General features: G+C 34.8%; 1 protein-coding gene across 5 annotated transcripts in view; it reads right to left on the bottom strand.

The window, feature by feature from the left end:
• DMD (dystrophin) overlaps window positions 1-22594 on the bottom strand; it is a 1951117-nt gene that overhangs the window by 1272389 nt on the left and 656134 nt on the right. For all 5 annotated transcript variants that reach the window (XM_058659083.1, XM_058659078.1, XM_058659079.1 and 2 more), the window contains 6 exons: window positions 21286-21466; window positions 9810-9955; window positions 8451-8663; window positions 5677-5790; window positions 4683-4838; window positions 1896-2066 (listed from right to left, as the gene is read on the bottom strand). In XM_058659083.1, the coding sequence (XP_058515066.1) occupies window positions 1896-2066; window positions 4683-4838; window positions 5677-5790; window positions 8451-8663; window positions 9810-9955; window positions 21286-21466 (981 nt within the window). The remainder of the gene's footprint in view (window positions 1-1895; window positions 2067-4682; window positions 4839-5676; window positions 5791-8450; window positions 8664-9809; window positions 9956-21285; window positions 21467-22594) is intronic.

Here is a 22594-nt window from a genome sequence, read left to right as displayed (position 1 = left end):
GTTCTTAATCACACACTCCTCATTTCCCCGAGGTACATATTTTGATAGAACTACAGGGGTATTGCAACTGACTTTTGGCTGCAAGACATTGATTCTCCTTAGCCTCTAACATGTATATACATCTCAGAAACACCCCCACAAATACACAAAAACAAGGTAAACTTTCAAGAATTAAGTAGCTTATTAGATAATAAAGAAGGAAATCCTGGTATCAAAAAAAGGAGGTTTTACATAGGAAATGTAAAATAGATTTATTTGTCAATTCCAGCAACTACAGCTGGTTAGAGGAGTTTAATCATGTTGGAAAGCTATAGGTAACATCTGATTCTAGATGATTCCATTTGCAGTGAGGGAACTGGAATATTATCGATGCATCATTCCTCACAATCATGGAAGACTGTTGGTGAAATTTTAAGCTTCTAGCATGTCCAGTGTACCAAACAGGCAAGAATCTGAGATTCAGAGCCATGTTAAGAGATTGATAAAGAAATGCCTGTTTTGGCAAGTATAATGGGGCCTGTGTACCATGAAGTAATAGAAATAAAGAATCATGGAAATAACACAGAATCAGCTTAAAAAGCCTTTATATTAATCAACAGAATCACCTGATTACTTTATATTTTGTCCAACAATTCCTTTGAAGTATGCAACAGGGCAGCAAAAATAAGTTTTGAGTATAAAGTATTTGCCTTCTGTGATTTTAATGCAAATGATTAACATTTTTTTGGTTCAGTAGTATTAACGTAAATCAGTTGTTAGCGTCACTGAATATGAGAATTAGTGCTCCACAACTATTTGCAGTAATCATCGCATTATCAACTCTTAAATAATTACTATGGGCTGCTGTATGATTTTCTCAGCACATGCTACAGCATAGCTTAATGGGCCTTAAACTCTTCTGACATGAGACAGTATAAATCTGAGGCTCACGGGTTTTTTTGTTAGCCTGCCTCATATCTCCTGTGAGATGAAAAATGAACACATTTATTAGATCCAATGATAATAAATACATATTTTACCTATATATTAGTGTAACACATATATTATGAAATTATATATTCTTGCACGCATATAATTAGTCACACACATGCATGGCTGATTATGCATGTAATTATGCATATAGCATGCATTTATAATCATACACACATTTATATGCATATATGCATACGTGTATACACACATGGCTACATATACCTAAGTACATTATATATAATTATCCATGTGATTATGTATACATTATACATGTTCACTTATAATTATATAGTATATGTATATAATATATGTGCATTATAATTATATTTTATCTGTAACTACATATGCATAATTATACGTAGTCATATATTGTATAGTATAAATTAGTATATATTAATACATATTTACATTCACATGGGCTTGTGTCTGTAGTTTATATGTTTGTGCTACTACATGAATTTACATGTACATGTTTCTTTCTTAAATCAATATTGTTCTTTTCTTTAACCTTTGGTTTCAAGAAAACTGTATTTAGGCTGATCCTTTTGAACTAAAAATAAAGGCTAAATTTTAAGATAACACTTCATCCTACCACATTAATTGTTGAGTACATGTTATTTCAAGAACATGCTGCCATTGTTACAATGTAAGCTTGCATGAACTGAAAATATCCAATGTGATCATAGGATCTCTTTTCATAATGTATACTTTCAGAAAATAATGTTAAAAACTGTGCTTTTCAACCTTTATATTCTGACATAATGCACTAAAATCAATAGTTTAAGATTCTATATCATGTAGAGTGATGTCACATTTGAAATTAAGTAATAAAAATCAACAATCACTATTAAGTCAAGAAGAGCAGATATTAAAGAATCACAATCTCAAGTAACAATATTTTGTTTTCAAAAACTTTATTTTACCTTCATCTCTTCAACTGCCGTCTGTAATTCATCTGGAGTTTTATATTCAAAATCTCTTTCCAAATATTCTTCCTCTGCTTGTGTCATCCACTCATGCATCTCTGATAGATCTTTCTGAAGACTTACAGTTTTATCCAACCCTCCTTTTAATGCATCCTTTCTGGCATAAACCTTTCATAAAACAAGCAAACAAAGCATGAATGTTGGTAACAGCAAAACAGTATCATCAGATTATTGTGTAGTCTACAAATAAAATGAATGCAGTAGAGATAGAGTAAGAATTTAAAAGTTTGCATGCATAAGAAAAGTATTTCCCACATGTTTAATTTTACCTGAGTGAAAATTAGCTATACTAATTTCATTGGCTTACTGAACAAAACCTACACATTGCCTTATGACAATAGTTTTCTGTTCTGCATGGTAATGTTAGTTTGGAAACAGACAGAAAACTTGTTTCGGTTATATGTTTCAGCACTGGCTTATAAATATTTTGTACCAGAGCCAACATATTTTTATTCCCCTTCCCCATAAACTTTTAAGAACCCTGGTAATTTTAGTTTACAGAGAAGTGATATTTGTTTTTTGATAGTTTTGTGAATCTCAAATATTCCCCAAGACATAGAAATCATATATCTAAAAAAAAATCCTTGTAAATAAAAGTAATTAACATAACAGGTAGTTAGATCATTCTCAAAAAGAATAACCAGACTTGTACACATATATGCACACACATGCATGTAAATGTTGTTCTATCACTTATAGTTAAATCACTGCAAGTTAAGAGGATTACTATATTTTCAAATGTAAGATAGCCCCAAACTGTAACAAAGATGTCAATTTTGCAAGGGATTTAAAAGAAGAAAATTTCCAAATCTGTTAAGGGAAACATCAAAGAGTATAAATTTTTAGATGGCAAAGTGACAAAATACATTTATATTGTTCATGTTTATAATTCTGAGTCTATATTTCCACTTTTAAGAATGTATTCTACAAAAATTTGCAGATTCTCATGTATAATGTTCAATTTGGCTGTGAGGATAACAACATATTGTAAACAAATCCAAATGTGGTTTCATGAAAATTAAACAAATGAGTACATACATACACACATCATGGGATATCATGTATCACCAATGTATCATCTAAACTGAAACAAAAAGTTGGTTAATGCATAATTTTGATATCCAAAATAAGAAAAAAATGGTATGTGTAGTTAAACATCTACTGCTTAAGCCTTCATATTTCTAAAATTCTAACAAGTTTTACAAGCACATGTTTAACTGAAATATCCTCCATTAAGTTTTCAACTAGCTATTTGGTTTTTTTTATCCCGTCCTATAAATATATTCATGGGCACCAATGATTTAAAAATTTAATAAAATGAACAACCATCCCACTATAATTCGGAGTATTATTTTGAAGAGTAGTCTACTTGCGTCATTGTTTACTATTCTTTCCATATTTTCCAAATACAATCTGTGTTTCATGCTTTTACTAAAACCACCAGGCATTTCAGAATCCTAAATCTACGCTATACTTTCTAAACCATTTTTTTCTAAAGCATTTCTTAGCTAGTCTCTCACTTATTCAGAATGTTTCTATACTGGTTGAGTCTCATAATTATAGCTCATTACTTGAAACACCTTACTTCCTTGATATTTCACAAATCAGATCATGACTTTTACCATTGTTTTAACTTCTTTGAACTTGAGAATAACTAATTTTCATAATTATGTGTTTGTTATTTTCTCCCACCATTATATCAAAAGCATTTTTCTATTCAGTTTTTTTTTCCTAACACATCTACTTGTATTCCAGACCCATTTTCCCTTATTGCCAGTTACTTATATCTGGGTGGCCAATAGACACCAAAATTCAATACAGTTCTATTTTTTCCCCAAATGTGTTCCTGTAGCTAAATAACTGGTTTAGGTTATACTACCAATTACAAAACATTTAACCAGGAGACTATGGATACACGCTATGCTTTAATTCCTTTCAGATGTGTTTCAGAGAGTATTGCACAGGCACATGTTTTATAAAGAGTCCCTTGAACTGTTACTGAAAGGTTTTCAGGAGAGCAGTGACATAATCTGACATGTTAATAGGATCAATCCAGCTGCTGTGTTTAAAATAGGCTCTGTGGAAGCAGCTGAAGGCGAGACTAGGGAGAGAAGTCAGGCAATTTGATCTAGGATATGGGGGTTTCATCCAGGGTGACAGCACAAGGATGGTGAGAAATTCTTGCATTCAGGAAATTTTGAAGATAAACCCATCAGCATTTGCTGACAAACATGCTATATGTTTATAAAATAAATGCAAATAAAGGAGGCAAGAAAACATCAAGGGCTTTTGATTGGATGACTTGAATCAGAGTTGATAAGGAAGTGTCTAAGGGTAAAAGTTGAGAAGACCTTAGACTATTAGATTCAGTGTATCTATTATTCATCTATTTGGGACATAGTATAAAGTGCACAAACAGGAGAAAAGTCCAGAATTTGTTGCAATATGAAGCTGTGTGGACATTTAGTTCAGCAGGTGGGACACTACTTGGGATGCCAACAATCTGTATTAGTATGATTGGGATCGAGCATTGATCAAGCTTCCAATTGTAGAAAATTCTCATACATTCCTATGTTAGAAAAACAGCAATTTGAGTTCATTTGGCATTAAAGCATCAGCATAATAAAAAACAAAGCTTCGAATCTACAGGCAATGGTGAAGGAGACATAAAGAAAACTTGGTGAATAAAACTGAGGCAAGCACAAGGCAGGGGGCTGTCCATACCTGCTGGCACATGTCATCCCACTGACTGTTAAGTTCTTTGAGTTCCGTCTCAAGCCTGGATGCGAACTCTGACTCAGCCTCATTCTTTATCTTCTGTCCACTTTCATTGACACTGTTTAGACTGGGCTGGATTGTTTGAATATCATTGACTAAAAGCTAAGGAAATAATACTTTTTACTGGCTGGAAAAATTACCACCACACAGAAAATGTAACACAGTTAGGAAATGTGCAATCAGAAATAATGGCACTCCACACGGATTTTATTTAAAATCCATCTACTCCAATCAGAAAAAAATAAATAAATTCAATATTCCTTGTTTGGAAAAGGTATGAAAATGATGGGCTTTGTACACTAATATTTTTGAAGGAATTCTGTTGTTAAAACATGGGATATTACAGTAATTATACCACGATGGGTATGAAGGTTATTTCTAAAGTAGATATACTTTTCTAGCTTGTATTTTTAAATAAAGTTATTTAAAGAGCCAGATTATGTTCTTCCTGTGGCTTGACAATAATATAATGGGTATCATTTTTTAAAAAAATCATGTTACAGTACACAGCTTATTACAAAAGAGAGGAAACACAATATGAATAATAATCAATAATAAGAACTGCTAGCTTAAATGATTCTTTACCATTACATTCTACTGCATTTAAAAAAAATCATCCCAAATGAAATTTAAGTAAAACTTCATGTTTTGTCTGTTGCTCTTTTGACACCAGGGTTTCTTAATGTTGAAATTTTGGGCTGTACAAATATTTGCTGTGGGGGAATCTACTGTGCATTTTAGGAAGGTTAACAACATACCTGGACTCTTCCCATTAAAAGCTGGAAGTATTTGGTCTCCAACACAGTTGAGACCAAGAAAAATGTATCCAAACACTGTAAAATGTCTGCTAGATGAAGGAGGAAAAACCACCCCATTTATTTAGCCAGTAACAGTATCCACAGAAAAGTATCTCTGCTTAAGACATCATATAAAACCTTACTCTGCATTGTTTCAGCTGCTTTTTCAGAATTTCAGAATCCCCAAGGGCAGGCCATTCCTCCTTTAGGAAAACATCCACTTCAGCCATCCATTTCTTCAGAGTTTTTATGTGATTCTGGAATAACAGATCAAGTTTAGGGCATTATTGGGATGCTGAATGCTCACAACACAATTAATCACAGTGATGTCTAAATAGAAAATCAGAAACAATTTCTGCATTTGAGAGATGTCTCTAAGTAGCTCCTCAGAAAAATAATATTTTTACGAAGACTGCATTTTTATGATCTGCTGTATGAGCATTGCTGTATGAAGAGTGCTATTGTTAAAAAAAAAATTACTACCAAATGGGGTTTTATGATGTTACGCCTGAGACATTATATCATATTGCCCTCTAGAGAAATTTAAGTTACAAGGCAACTCATGATAATACTAACAATGTGCCCTTACAGTACATAAAACCAACTATGAACAATAAACTCAAAGTAATAGTGTCTTTATAGCCTCTCTAAACTTGAACTTGTACAAACTGTTTTCTATAGTTGAGTTTAAATAGTCCCTGTATTTGGGAACTTGGGAACCAAGATTTTGTGAACTTCAAAGAGAAAGCTTCTGTGCTAAATTTCTAACTTATGTGACAAGATTAAATTAATGATCAGGTGAAAATGTCATCTTTTATCATTTAGAGAAAGTGAAATTATTTCCATTTCTTACCAATTTTTTGCTACTTTTCAAGGATAAAATAGTCACTTCTTTATTTCAGCAAAATTCAGCTATGCTGAGCACATATTTTTCTTAAAAATATGTACTCTACAGAAAGTTCCCCCATTAATATATCAATGGTTTCACCTAATATGCTCTTAACACCCTAAGCTACTCAGAAATGGGGCGGGGGGAGCGGTGGCAGAGAAGTCTTCCATCTGCTTAGAATGTGTGAGGAAGACGTAAAGTATAACCTATCAGAAATATAACAGGTAATTCATAGACAACAGACTCAAATCAGCATTAAACAATAGTTAAATTACAAAGACATATAGGGGGAACCAGGAGAGATCCTGACAACCTCTTAACAGGAGGTCATAAGCACAGAGCGGTGGGGGGGAAGCCCAGAGTGGAGCAGGAGGACATGTTTAGACTATCCTAAAATCTACCAAGTTCAGCAAAATTATGCGTCAACACAATAAACTGCTAAATACTAAAATGAAAACAGACACGAGACAGCTGAATAGTACCCTATAGCCATTTTAAGGTATATAGCAGCCAGTTCTGTGTACAAACGAAAATTGAAGGGTCAATGAAGTAGTCACAGGATGTGGTTAAGAACTTGCACTGTTATAACATATTGATTACTCAATACCATGTCAATTAATTCCATAATGTTGTAAATTGTTGTTGATGTTGTGCTGGGGCTTCTAATTGATCGGGATGATATTCTGCCAGCTCTGCCTTCAGACCAGAAATGGTCTCCCCAAGAAACTGTTGAATTTATCTGGACAATAAGATGCTGGACTCTATGCTTGGTATATGTTTGCAACGAAAGAATCTTGACTGAATTTGAACTGTAACACTGCAAAAAGATGGAGGAATCCACCATGGGGAGAGGGTATGGGGAGGGGTTGGGGGATTCCCAGAGGCTATGAAACTGTGTAACATAATTCAATGTTTTATATATATATAAATGACCCATGATCCAAGAACATTTCAAATTCCCTTTCCCCATGTTATGTTGGATTTCATTCCTGCTTGATGCTACAATGTTAACCACACTGCTTAGTTCACTGTATAAGCACAATCGATTAACAGCAGTCTCTTTAAAAGATATATACTTATGTGTTACTTGGAGCAACGGATTTTTCTGATGTACTGAAGTTAAGAATTTCCAGATGGGAAGATTATCCTGGATTATATGACCAGGGAATGGTAAATTCTTACAAAGATGGAGGCAAGTCCAGAGACAAGAAGAAGAACGGAGTGGGGACAGGAAAATGAGAGGAATGACAGAAGCAATGACTGAACCATCTAGAAGCTAATTATGCCAGGAAAACCTCTCTGAAAGAGTCCAAAATGGACAGTGCCTTGCTGCCAACTTGAATTTGGTCCTCTGTGACTGATTGTGAACTTCTTACTTTACAGAATTATAAGTTAGGATTGTGTTATGTGAAATCATTCCATTTCTAACCGTTTAATTTAGAAACAATAGGAAATGAGTGTACCTTCTTCCTTCCACAAGAATGTGGGCTCCTTAATGGCCAGTATAATTGCAAACTCTTGTCTTTGCTCTCAGTAAGCGATACATGCTTTTAGAAGCATATGTGCATGTATGCTGTGCTTTGCTGAATGTTTCAGGACCACTTAGTACTTTGGTTTGTAAAACGTAAGAACAAAAAATTAACTGTACTGGAAATTAAGTGCAGAGGCATCTTGTTCCAAAATGTTTCCATCATTTTCATCATTTTAATATCATCTGTATGATATGCAAAGTGTAACCAGATTAAAGGATTGGTTTTGAAAACTATAAAGCTAAATCATGCTTACGTCCCATTGTTGTAATTAGTAAAAGACATCTAATTTTTAAAAGAAACATATTATTCATTCATTATCTTTTTGTAGAAGAAGTAAGAAAATTATATGATTTTCATAAAAAACGTCTTTTGATTTTATGACTGAATTTGAAACACTCTGGAAATCAAACTTCAATTTACCTTAAGTTAAAAAATGAGTTGTTAGGGGAAAGTTAAGTAAATGAAACTGAACATAAGGGTTAATATCTGAGATTACCTCAATTTTTCGGAGTTTACTCATTTGTTCCTCTAACTTTTGACAGTGATCCACCAGCTGGGAGGAGAGCTTCTTCCAACGTGCCTCGATCTCTTCAAACTCTGACAAGTATTTCTGACCAATTTCAGAGGGTGCTTTCTTGGTCATTTCCTTCACAGTGGTACTGAGATAAGTTAGGCCACTTTGTTGCTCTTGCAGAGAACTTTGCAAAGCCTTAATATTCAAAACCAATGCACATTTATATTAATTGATAAACAATTGACTTATTTTCACCTAAAATTAAGTGACCAGAAATTGAAATCTAAATAGATGATTTAGTATGTTATGAAATCTACAGCAGTAATTCCAAAATTTTACAATTTTATGAGTAGCTTACATGTTTGAGTGATTTTCATCATCAGTCCATATCTATTTTATAAACAATATTAAGTATATATGAAATACATCTTACTAAATGAAAGAATTTTAGCACAACAGATTTTACCAAATCAACCATATGTATTAATAAACACATTTATGTTACATCTAAGGGAGTTTAAATTATACTGAACCTTCAGTCAGTCTCTCACCTCCCCAGACAGAATTATAAATAAATCACACTGAGATATTAGACAACAAGATTCATTAAGTGTTAGACTGATGATCTACCAGTGCACTAGTTTCCTATTTAGACATTATCTTTTTTTATGTAGTACTATGATGACATCTCAGGGTGAAATTGAGTAAAATTTATAGCTTATTTTACGTTATCTTGAAGAACAAATGTAACCCATTAAAATATAAGGCTTATCTTTAGGTTGCCCCTATACAATGGTATGTATATTACCCATAACTTTGAGTATGATCTAGCTTATACTCCCACACAAATTAAATAAAACTTAATCTCATTCATAAAAAGAAAAGAATTTTTCTGTATGTTTTATTTTGCAAAACACATTTAAATCGGATTTCCCCAAAAAAGAATATTTAGTTCATTAATTCTATAACTGAATTTAAATCTTTCACGTGCGAAATACATGAAACATAGTATCTCATTTCAAAAATGGCAACCTAACCTTTTGCACCACAATGCTGGCCACAAGAAATGATATTTTAAAAACAATTATATTCATCTTGTTTGAGAATGTGAGAACTGTAGTAAAAAAAAAAATACAGCCATACCCACTGACAAAGAGAAAGAAATGCATAGACTATATATTTTAGGTCCTATCTTTATATGTTCAACAAGTGAATTATCATACATGTCATGATTTTGCTAACTCCAATATTATTTAAGATTGAACCAAATTGAATCAATGTAATTACTTGAGCAAAGAGATCTGCACTCTGCTGTTTATGAGTTTCAAGTTGTTTACAGACCTGCAACTCCCCAAGTCTCTGCCCCATGATTTCATACTCAGTGACGCTAAGCTGAGGGACAGAGAGCTTGGGCTCTGACTGCTGCAGCCACATCCGGATGGTACTCATCGTCTCCTGATAACGCGTGGGTGGCAAAGTGTCAAAGACTGGTGTTAAAAGAGAAGAAAACAATCATTTAGTTGTCACCTCCACCATGTCTGCAAACTCAATCACACTATGGACAGTTACAATATATAAACTATGAACTATGGTATGACAATGATGATGGGGGTGCATTTTTCCTAATGTTCAATATGCCAGAAAACATATGTACGTATGTATCTATGTGTGTGTATATCTATAATATATCTATATAAATTACACTCAATTATCAAATCAGCCTTTAAAAATCTCTGTAATTAAATTTTAACAGAAAATGAAAAGTTTGAGTAATTTGACAAAGGACAAGATAGCATGGAGGCAGTGATAATCTAGATATATGTGATATTAAGGACTTCTTTTTTGGCCTTTGGAAAAAGCAGTATAGGAAGTCAATATCCCTGATACTTTACATCATGTCACTTCTGATTTCATTAAAACAAAATCAGTTTACATGTACTGACATAGCATATCCTTCAACAAATACAATTAGGTTATCATTTGTATGTCCTACTAATACTATGGCAAGTGTATTGATGATCCTAGTTACAGTGGAGGGATCTGAGATTATGAAAAAAATCAATCAATTTGTTGTAATTGGAGCCATTAGTAAAGAGTTACAACCAGAATTGAAAACTATGACATCCAGTTTCAACTAATATTGCATATATATGTATCTATCTATATATAAACATATGTACAGATGTATACGTATATGTGTGTGTTTAATATATATAGTCTTTACATATGCACATAAAAATATTAGGGAATATTATACATACCTAACACATGCACATATGTTTTAAAGCACATTTACATGTTGGTACTTCAGATAGCTTGTCAAAAAGCAGTATTATGATTTTTCTGATACAATCATATGGAAACAGGTACATTTTGGTAATACACATTTTCATTACTTTTGTGAAGATTGTGTGTGTGCATATAGCAAATGAGACTAAATAGCTACACTGACAAATTTTGAGAAGATAAAATAGAACACTCAGAATTTTGCAAAGAAATGGTATCTGAAAAAAATGCAAACAACCAGGTTTTAAAAACAATCCATATGAAAGCACAGAACTACAAATGCTGAAATGGAAAACAAGATCTAACCTGATAAGTTAATAAGCAAAGTACACAAGGTTGAGCCAAGAATGAATAAACCTGGCGTTATGTCAGAAGCAAATATTTAGAATAGAATAGAAATAAGGACACAACATAAATAGGTAATGATAACTCATAGCAAGTGATGTGATGTGTGGCATGGGCATGTAAGGCAGAGTACTGGGAAGTAACAATGATGATAAACGAAGGAGTTTCTGACTACACATCCTGTATGTAAGTCTGGTGAGATATAGTTTCAATGAGAAGATGTGATTTCCACAAGGAACAGCAAACCTGGAGGACTCATTCTTAGCTAAACATGTATACACAATCTGAAGCAATGAACAAGAGGGAAACACTTTAGTTTCTTTCCTTGTCCTACTTTTAGGGCTTTCTACTGACTATATAATGTCAGTGACCAGTTTATGAAAAGAATTTTGGGAAATATAATGGGTACAAGAGGGGCTGGAGGTGAGAGTCACAGAATGTCTATTTATAAGAATATGTTAAATATCAGACTTCCCTCAAATCAGCCAATATAACTAATGGAAGGAGGAAACAAATGCCAAAAGTTTAAGGAGTTAATATTTTTCAGTACAAACTAGCATGAAATATCTCCAAAACAAAGCAGCTGAACACTAACATTCTAAATTGTAAAATAATACGTTTGAGGGCCCGGCAGCGTGGCCTAGCGGCTAAAGTCCTCGCCTTGAAAGCCCCGGGATCCCATATGGGCACTGGGTCTAATCCCGGCAGCTCCACTTCCCATGCAGCTCCCTGCTTGTGGCCTGGGAAAGCAGTTGAGGACGGCCCAAAGCCTTGGGACACTGCACCCGTGTGGGAGACCCGGAAGAGGTTCCAGGTTCCCAGCTTCGGATCGGCGCACATCGGCCCATTGTGGCTCACTTGGGGAGTGAATCACCGGACAGAAGATCTTCCTCTCTGTCTCTCCTCCTCTGTGTATATCTGGCTGTAATAAAATGAATAAATCTTAAAAAAAAATAATACGTTTGAAACACTTGACCATGTAAACCAATATGATCCTGGCTGGATATAAAAATTCACATTGATTAGATAAGTGATTCTGCTATTTTAAAGCAAATATCAACAAATTCAACTTTAATTTACATTACCCTATGAACAATTTACAGTATCCAGTCTGTCAAATTTCTTTTCATATGCTGATCATCTACAAATCCAGATAGGAAGCAGCTGTTCAGTTTTGCCTTTCAGTTCCTGGTTGGGGCCAGAGTTGTGTCACAGTTAAGCCGCTGCCTGCAACCCCATATGACCACCATTACAATACTGGCCCCTCCACTTGCAGATCCAGCTCACTGCTAACAACCCTGGGACAGCAGAAGATGGCCTAATTACTCACGCCCCTGCCAGCCACGTGAGAGGCTCAGACGGAGTTCCAGGTCTGTGATTTCTGCCTGGCCCCGTCCTGGTAGTTGTGGCTACTACACATTTGGGTAGTGAACCGGTACACTGAAGAGCTTTCTCTTTTCTTCTTCACCTCTGCCTACAACTCTGCCTTTCAAAAAATGAAATATATCTTTAAAAACAATGTGGGTTAAGATGCCTACGTCACACAGCAGACATCATACCTGCATCAACTCCAGGCTCCATGGCGACCCACTGTCTCAAGCTTGTTAACTGCATACTCTGGAAGGCAGCAGGTCATGACTCAAGCATTTGACCCTTGCTTTCTGAAATAAAGGACAAGAGCTCACTCTTTCTCTCTCTTTCTTTCTATTCAAATAATAATAATAAAAAAATCCAGATCGCCATGACATATGGGCACTTTAATTATGAAACTACTATACTTCAATAGTGTAATATTTTATTCCACATTTTCTGACTCAGGATGTTTGACACATCTCCTTGTTTCCTGCAAGGTGAATAAATTCTCTTTCCTATGTGAACTTCACAGAGGAGAAGCTAGAATTGAAGCAGGATCTACTGACTCCACAGTTTGTTAAAAATGTATTTAGTTTTGAAAAATATTTTAATAATTATTTGAGCACCAGAGAGGAGAGAGATGAGGGAAAACTCCCCTTCACATTGTGGATGCATTCCACAAGTGCATGCAATAGTCAGGGATGGGTTGAAGCTGGTGCCCAAGACAATCCCAGCTTTCCCACAAAGGCGACAGATGTCCAAGTAGCACAAACTGTCACCTATTAATTCACAGGGTCCATCTTATCAGGAAGCTGAACTGGGTGAACCCAGATATTCTGATGCGGAACATGATGTTTTAACTCTTATCCTAACTGCTAAGCCAAATACTAGCTTCTTAATTTCACTGTTAATTTATGAATATTAATTGTATTTATTTTTGAACTCAAAGAACTAGAGAGTAGAGCTATTGTAGGCAAATGCTGTGGGAATGAGGTGGATCAGTAAAGAGCAGAGGTTAATATGAATACTTCCGTTAGAATAAAATTCAGTAATGAGCTGCACTGAATGGTACTAAAACATACAATATTACTGAAGTCCATGGTTTTTGCATTAGCTACCCCACTGCCGATGGAGTACTTTCATCAATGAGGATACAGTCATATTAGATGAGCCATGGCTGGGCTGTGATCATATCATTCAATTCACCCTGTTTTTAAAAGATGCCCTGATAGATTGTCCCTTTTTTTTTTTTTTTTCAGCCTGCCTTTTCTATTTGTTTGTGTTTTTATTTGAAAGGCAGAGTTCACAGAGGAGAATCAGAGATGGAGAACTCCCTCTGCTGGATCACTCCCCAAATGGCAGCAAAGGCCAAGTCTGAGCAAATCAGAAGGCTGGAGCAGAGAGCTCTTCTGGGTCTTCCACACAGGTGCAGGGGGGCCCAAGCCCTTTCTGCAGCTTTCCCAGGACCTAAGTAGGGAGCTGGACTGGAAGTGAAACAGCATGGACTCAAATCGGAGCTCACATGGGATGCTGGAATTATGTCATGACTATGTCATAATGTCAGCCCCTATTTTCCTTGTTTAATGAAAGCTGAAACATTTTAGTCCCTGAACTACTGATCTTATTCTATATATCTACTCCTATCTGTATTCAGGTATGTGACTTGATGCCCAGCTTAGACCAGCCCACCCCAACCCCAGACAGGTAAACAAGACTTCTACTGTGTTCTGAGTAGCATTTGGACGGAGGGAAGTACAGGAAAAGGTACTCTTCAGAGTCTATGGAAATAATATAGACCATCAGAAATCAATTAAAACATGAGCCACTGAAGCTTTATTTGCCCAAAGATTAGTTTATCAATCAGTACAATATCAGCTATGTTTAGATGGCTAAACAAAGTACTCTTTGTTTTGAATTACTTTTTATAATGTTGTTCATATATTTATAGAATTTATAAATTCATAAACATGTACATAACAAATGAAAATTTTAGATGTTAAATTCACATAAAATTCAAACTCATTTAAAAACTAATATTTTCCTAATAATTCTGCATTATTGCAATGTAAACTTAAAACTGCATTATAAGCATGATAAAAAACCCCTGTGTCCCATTGTTTTTGCACCCAATTGATTAGCTGTCAATTAATTCTACGTATTGAAGATAGGAAACAAAAATGTAGTAATTCCCTATAATTTGCCAACAGTCAGTCTTCCATTTAACAGGTCTGTTATTTTCTTTGCATGTATTTATGTTAAACAGCCCAAAGACTAAAATGATCTCATATTAGTAACTATGTTTACCAAAATAAGAACCTTTTCAATTTTTCTCACATTCCAATCTTCACATCATATTTCCTTGATATTGAGCATACCAAAAACGTAGATTTGTTACCAAATTTTTTGTGACTTAAACAAAAAATGTTTTGTGTGGAAAGCAATGAAACCAAAGCAAACTCAGCCTTGCCTGCTCTACCCTTGAGGCAATGCATGTCAAGGCTGCACTGTGACCCAGCATCCACCTAGGGAGGTGATCTATCTAGGGCTTTTGCATAGAAATGTACTTTACTAACACAACTTGTATGTTTCTTTTCAATAACAGCAATAAGATAATATATCCCATGTAATAAATTACAAGCATAAAAGATGTCAAGAACTCTACAGACATCATTTGATGAAACAACTTAAGATTGAGTCATATACAACTTTTGTTTATAATTATGTATGTGATTCTCAACTACAAAGAAACTCTTATGATAGTTTCTTTACTTCTGCTGCTATAGTACCAGGGAATATATTCAACAAATGAACACTCATGTGTTATGAATTGTTGGGAAAATAAATATTAAGGGCTATCCTGCTGCACAGTGTATCACTGAACATAAAATTTTCCATTAATCATTTAGTACAACATTCTGAAAGGTGAAATTGATAATTTAAGGGCAAATTCACAATCAACCTTTTTTTCCCAGAGGAAAGTGAAAAATCTTTGCTTAACTTTCATTCAAAAATTCTGTCTTTCCCCAACTTCCATAAAAGTAGGAGGTGCTGTGGGAAAGAGAATAGTAGAGATGAGGAAAGTTGAGAGTATTCTGCAAGATTATCTCATTACAAACCAAAGAGCCAAGCATGAAATTGAGTGCCATGTTTTCTGACACACCTGAGGCTATGTCAACCACAAAGCTCTTTAAGGGCAAAGCAAGATAAACAGTGATCTATTTTGAGAGCTCGGATTTTTATCTTGTTTTAAGATAAAACTCTTACAATAAAGCTGAGGTCACAGAATATTAGATCCTGAGACTGGAAGAAAAAAAAATCACAACTACCCCCTTTACGATTTCGTGTCCAGTAAGGCACTTCAATATCAGAGAGTAATAGGCTATACCTATGCCATCCAGTAAGGTAATTGCTAGAGTGCTTGCCAGTCTGAACTGATAGAATCTGCAAGTGAAAATGCACAGCAAATTTTTAAGACTTAGTACAGAATGATCTAAATCATTTTGTATAATGGCTTCATGTTGAAGAAATGATATTTTGACATGACACTCTATTTTTGTTGGATGGCACATGTATACAGGGTACATTTTCATATGAAATAAACGATGCCATGTGAAATGCCAACTAATGGAAACGAGAAAGAAGATAGAATTTAAAAAGGAATATATACCAAATTTTCCTAGTTATTTCTGGAGCTAAGACATAAAGTTAACAGAGCATATTTCTACTAGAGTAAGAGATTACCTAGCTACATTTAAAATAATATTTTAAAGTTTTGCTGAGTAAAACGGCTCATTTTCTCACCACACTCCTGAAAGAATGAGGTAAGCCGGTTTTTGCTTCTTCTTGCTACTCTTAAAATACAGTTTTAAGAACTAATCACAGAGTTTGAAATGACAGTCTGAGAGAGCATTTCTGGAGGCCACCCTGAAATGTTCTCTTATTGCTATAAGAGGGGAAAGAGTACCCCAGCACATCTCCCCAAATCATGATCCCAAGGGCTGTGCGTACGCATGGTCTAGTTTTTTTCATCTTTTTCACAATTCAAGTCCAAGGTAAAATAGTCTCTTCCTTCTGTAAATATTATTTCTAACCGTTTCCCCTACTTCCCCTCAGATGCACATTCCAGTTCCCTCTCATATGCTGTATCTGTTTTTAATTCTTCAAAAATATCACACTATCTCTAAAACTGAAATTCTTCTAGAAATTTCAGCTACTCTCTCTTGAAAAAAAATGTTTTTGAATATATAGGAAGCAGATTTCATGAATTTCAAAGACAGATTCCAAAACTCAAATTTTTTCTCTCTCCAGTCATCCTTCCTTCTCCTACCTTTCTTCCCCTTTTTCCTTTTACCTTTTCATCAGATAACATATTTTCAGTGAACCTTCCCATCATTGGCTCAATATTACTCTAAAAAAAGAGCTATGCAAGTAAAAGGAAAGACCACCATTCCTTAGGAATATAGACAAGTGGCACAAACAATAATCCAATCATGTAAATTTCATTCATGTCAAGTTTTGTTCCCTATGCATGGTTTTTTTTCAATCTTTGTACATCAGTGTATATATTCTGTATTTTTGTTAGCACAAATAGACTATTTTTTTTTCAAAAAACTCAGAAAAACATGATATTTGTCTTTTGTGGGACTGGCTTATTAAGTATAACGATCTCTAGTTTCATTAATTTTGTTGCAGAAGTCAGGATTTCATTTTCTGTGGCTTAGTAGTATTCCATTGTGTATACATACTACATTTTCTTTGTCCAATAATTAGACAATGAACATCTAGGTCGATTCTGTATTTTTAGCTATTTCTGAATTGAGCTGTTGTAAACATGTGGGTGCAAATAACTCTATCATATTCTGACTTCATATTCTTTGGGTAAATCAGAAGTAGAATGGCTGGGTCATATGGTAGATCTATTTCAGAATCTGATAATGTCTGTTCTAGTTTATATTTGCATCAGCAATGCAACATGGTACTTTACATTATCTTAGGCTTTATCATTTTATGGTTTTTGAATGGTAGCCATTCTAACTGGGTTGAGGTAAAACCTCACTGTTAATTTTTATTTGGATTTCCTTGCTGTTTAGTGACCCTGAGCAACTTGTCTCATGCCTGTTGCCTATTTGTATTTCACCCTTTCAAAAACTGCTCCCTTGGAGTCCTTTGCTTGTTTCTGAACTAGAATGTTAGTTTTGTTGCAGTTGAGTTTCTTCAGTTTCTCATATCATCTACATATCTGATGTCTCTTACCAGCTGCCTACTTGGTGAATATTTTCCTCTGGGGTCAGCAATGTGGTGTTAGCTTGACAGGCTTTCTACTTCATTATTACCAAACTAGATTATATTACAAATTGTGTTAACTTATTTTCTTTCCTATTTTATTTTAAAGTTTTATTTATTTGTTTGAAAATATGAGAGAAAAAAGTAGAGGCAGAGACAGACAGCTATTGTATCTACTGCTTTACTCGTCAAATGCCCACAACATTTGGGATGGGGCCAGGCCAAAGACAGGCGTAAGAAATGCCTTACAGCTCTACCACGTGCTTAGCTGAGGCCCAAACACTCGCAGCATGGTGCAGTATTCTTCCAGATGCATTAGTAGAAAGCTGGATAACAATCTCAGTAGCTGGAACTTGAACCAGGACTCTAACATGGCAGCAGGACCTCCCAAGCTAGGGCATAATCCATTGAGATGTAAATTCTTATTGGTTAAATGATTATCACAAACTAGTCACTGTTTACTATATTCATTTAGAGTAGAATACCACTTTCTGGCTTGCACTTTCAGAAAAATAATGTGGAAACCAGATAATTCCATACCTATAACCTCTCTGACCTGACAACTCACTAATCTTTCTGTCTCTGTGAATTTTCCTATGTGGACATTTCCCATAAATGAAACCCCATAAATTATGGTCTGGTTTTTTTCAGATGTCATAATATTTTCAAGATAAATCCTTGCTGCAATACATATGTGTATGTCTTGATCTATGTCACTAAATAATATTGTAATGCATAGATATAATCATTTTGTTCCTGCATTTTTCAATTAAAGCCATTTCAATTGCTTTCATTTTTGGATAATATAAGTAGCTATAGTAAATATCACTATTTAGTCAATGCATTGAGTCATTATTAATTATTGCAGCAATATTAGGTCACTTGTGACATCAAAAACAATAAAACATATTCTCAGGGTTATTCTCTAATTTCTAAGTCAAGCAATTAATGCGGGGGCTATGATATTATGCTGCATGGCATTAAACTTCCTCCCATAGGACCAGTATTCCATATGAGTGACGGCTGAAGTTCCAGCTGCTCCACTTCTGGCCCAGGTCCCTGCTAATGCACTTGGGAAAGTACAAAAAGATGACTCAAGCACTTGGGTTCCTGCCACCGACGTGAGTGACCAACATGGGGTTCCAGGTTCCTGGCTTCTGTCTGGCCCAGCGCTAGTCATTGTGGCCATGTAGGGTGTAAAGCAAAGACTGGAAGATTTTTCCTCTCCTCTCCTCTCCTCTCCTCTCCCTCCCACCCTTCATTTGTAACTCTACCATTCACCTACATTTGAAAAATCTCTAAAAGTAATAAATTAAGTCAAGTTATGTATAGGCTAAGAAGTACTATGAATATAGGATGCATTTTATGTTTTAATATTATTTCTTCATTTCACTTATGCCAGGTATCATCTACCAATTCCTCATATTGGTTATCACTAGTGAAAGAATACTTTAAAAATCAGGCATTCATTTCATTGTAACAAAGATGATGATGATGATAATAATAATAATAATAAAGAGGTACAGAAATCATGATGGGCACCCTAAGTACTTCTGACAGCTCTCATTTGTTGAATACTCAGTATGTTTATAGTACTGTGGAGGAATACAAGAAGGGCAGTTTACTTCCTGTGGCCAGGCGAGGGCACACCATGTACACATGCAATTCTTAGAAATGACAAACCAGCAAAACAGACTGTAAAATTATCTGACCTGGTATCATTTTCATTTACTAGACATACATTTTCTGTACCTAATTAAATGATTATAAATCATTCAAGTTTTTCAAATGGATGGGTAAAAATGGTAGACATTCTAGTAAATGCAGATTAAGACATTTTATTTACATCTGATTGGAGTGAAAATTTTCAACATTTTAAAATCAAGCATCATACATATGTATGGAAATTATTAGAAGATATCAGTAATTATCAAACATTATAATCTGAACATCTTTAAATGCTGAATAGTAGGGGAATATCACTAACTGGTATATGTTTGTTCAAATAATTTTTCAGTGAATCGATTCTGTGTCCACCAGTTTAACAGTATCTATCAAAAGTACTTGCCTTCAAGGAAAACGTATAGATTTTATGACAGGAAAAAGACATTACTGCTAAGTAGGTCAATATTTGAAAATTCAGGACATTTCCACATATTTTCTGATGCTGGTTTTACAGAGGCACAGTAACAAGTATGCTGAACTCCACTAGAGGGAGCTGAAACTCTTGTAAAATTTTACCACTTGATCCGCTATCAAGAAAATAAACTCCTTACCAAAAATGATTTTGAAATACAAAATACATATTTTGCTTTACATAGTTACTCTTATTTTTACATAAATTCTAGAAAATGCACAAAATTCATGCATATCAGTATATTATAGAGATGTTATTGTACAGTAAAGTCTGAAATCTCACAAAGACAAGCAGAGAGAAATATGTTTTTTAATTAAAATTTTGGTACAAAACAGATATATGTTCATTTGCTTCTCACCAAACACTTGGGGAAAAGATTTTTAAATAGCCGTGAGGTGAGGGTGCGGCCACACCTGCTGTGCCCTCAGCCTGTGGGGAACACACAGGCTTTGTGAGATGGACACGAGGGTGACCTACCTGCTCAGGCATTCCAGCTTTTCACTGAGCCCCCTGCGCTCACCAGTGGGCGAGAGCTGGCCGTGGCAGCCCTGATCCAGATGCCAAGGTGGGCAATCAGGGTGACTGACACGGACTGCTCAGACCATGAATAAAACACCCCGTGTGCAAAAAAAAAAAAAAAAAAAAAAAAAAAACCAAATATACACTTGAATCTTTCTTGGCCGCACATGAACATATGAATGCAAGTGTATGGTGAATCATTCAGTCACTGTTGATTACACGTTTTCATAAACCTGAATTTCAAAGACCTTCTTTCAAAATTAAGCTGAGGAGTAGATACTTCCAAGCAGATACTAAATATTAGCATTTTATTGAGAAACAAAAGGGATATGTTACGATACTTGCTACTCATGTGGCATACCAAATGATCCACTTTTATCTTTTATTTTCCCATCAAAGTAGAAAAAGTGGGAATTTGTGCTAAAACAGTGATCCAATGTTAAAGTGTAGCCCAAAGAATAATTTGTGCTTCCCTAAGTGTCAGCTGTTGCATATACATTATAGCTATATTCTTCAGAAGCATTGATAAAAGTTTTAGAAGTTGCCTAAGTATCTGTGAACATAGAGCAACTACATGTAATCAAAATCTACTCACAGCGTCTCAACTGGTTTTCTATTTTCTTCAATGTACACATCTCAGATTCTGAAACAGCAACCTACTAAAGAGATATTATGCCTATACAAAACATGCTTTAGTTGTTCCTCAAAGTTATGAAATGATTATGGGATGGGAGAAATGCAAAAATTCAATATTTATTTTCCAATTTTGCAACACCAATGTTTCATAACTTGTTAATAATGAAGGTTGTAGTGATGATGGTTTCACTGATGTTTTCACCACAAACAACCAATTCAGAGAATTTTAAGGGAGCATTTTCAAATGCCTTTACTTACTTGTCTGTAGTTCTTTCTCTTTGGCCTTGACGTCAGCAAACACCTGGTTAAAATGATTTGTAAAAGCCACGAAGTCTGCGTCCAGGAACATTGGCCCTTGTCCCTTCTCTTTCAGAGCTATGCTTTGACTCTTTAATCGCTCAATTTGAGACTGAAGAGCTGACAGCCGGTTGACTTCATCCTGTGTCATAATTGAGAGTATTACCAATAAAGAACCCTTTACAGCTGCATACATTACCTCATTGGAAAAAGAGGTATTCAGCAGTGATACAGCCTGGCTGAATACTCTTAACAAACACAATGCTAAGACATCCATTAACAGTGTCAGCCAACCTCTTCCATGGGTCATCAATTTCAGAATGCCGTGGCTTCTTATTTGGTATATTACATCATAAATAATCATCTTTATTTCAAGTTAACATCATTTACAGAATTAATGGGCCTGAATGTATTCAACTGAAAATTGCTTTGGACAGCCTTTCCAGCAGTTAAAGCCAGTGTCTGCATCCCTCTTGTGTACAAACACCGTGATTTGATCAGCTTTTAAGCTCATTCAATGAATGGTATTTTCCCTCTTTTAAACATAAAATATATGCACCTAAATATATGTAGACATATGCATACATTATAGATATGTTTATGTATTAGATGTATTTTTATATAATAAGCCTATTTATATCTATAATCTACATTTCACACAGCATCATTTACCCTCCTAAGTCAAAAGGACTTAATTAGGCTAACGGTGTGTCCATACTTTCTCTTACTGTTCTGGCCAAATTAGTAGCACCTTGTTTTAATCTTCATAATACCCTGGCTTGAATGCTGAGATGAGATGGATACAGATGTGCTGTCCAATACAGTAGTCACAAGCAACATGGGGCTGATTAGCAAGGGGAATAGAACTAGTTCACAGACGTGCTAAAACTGCAAAATATATACTAACATTTAAAAATTAAGAACACTATCTCACAAGTTTAAAATATTTTTCTTGAAAATGTCATGATAAATAAAAACATTACTGAAGTTTATGCACTTACTTTTTCTGAAAATTTAGTTTCTAAAATTATACATATGATTCAAATTCATGACATTATTATTCCTCGGGCCAATCCTATTATTTACATATATGCTTTGATATTTGTGCTGCCAGTGACATTGCACTCAGTTTGAAACTGCAGTCAGTTTGCATTTAATACAGAGATACACTTGAACTCAAGGTGAAATTCTGCAATTTTCTTCTTACATGTATTATTGCCATTGTTATTTATTTATAAATGATACCTATTCAACTTTTAGAAAAAGTACT

The sequence above is a fragment of the Ochotona princeps genome, chromosome X (genome assembly GCF_030435755.1).
Source record: "Ochotona princeps isolate mOchPri1 chromosome X, mOchPri1.hap1, whole genome shotgun sequence".
Taxonomy (NCBI): Eukaryota; Metazoa; Chordata; class Mammalia; order Lagomorpha; family Ochotonidae; genus Ochotona; species Ochotona princeps.
This window is presented reverse-complemented; position numbering and strand designations above follow the sequence as displayed.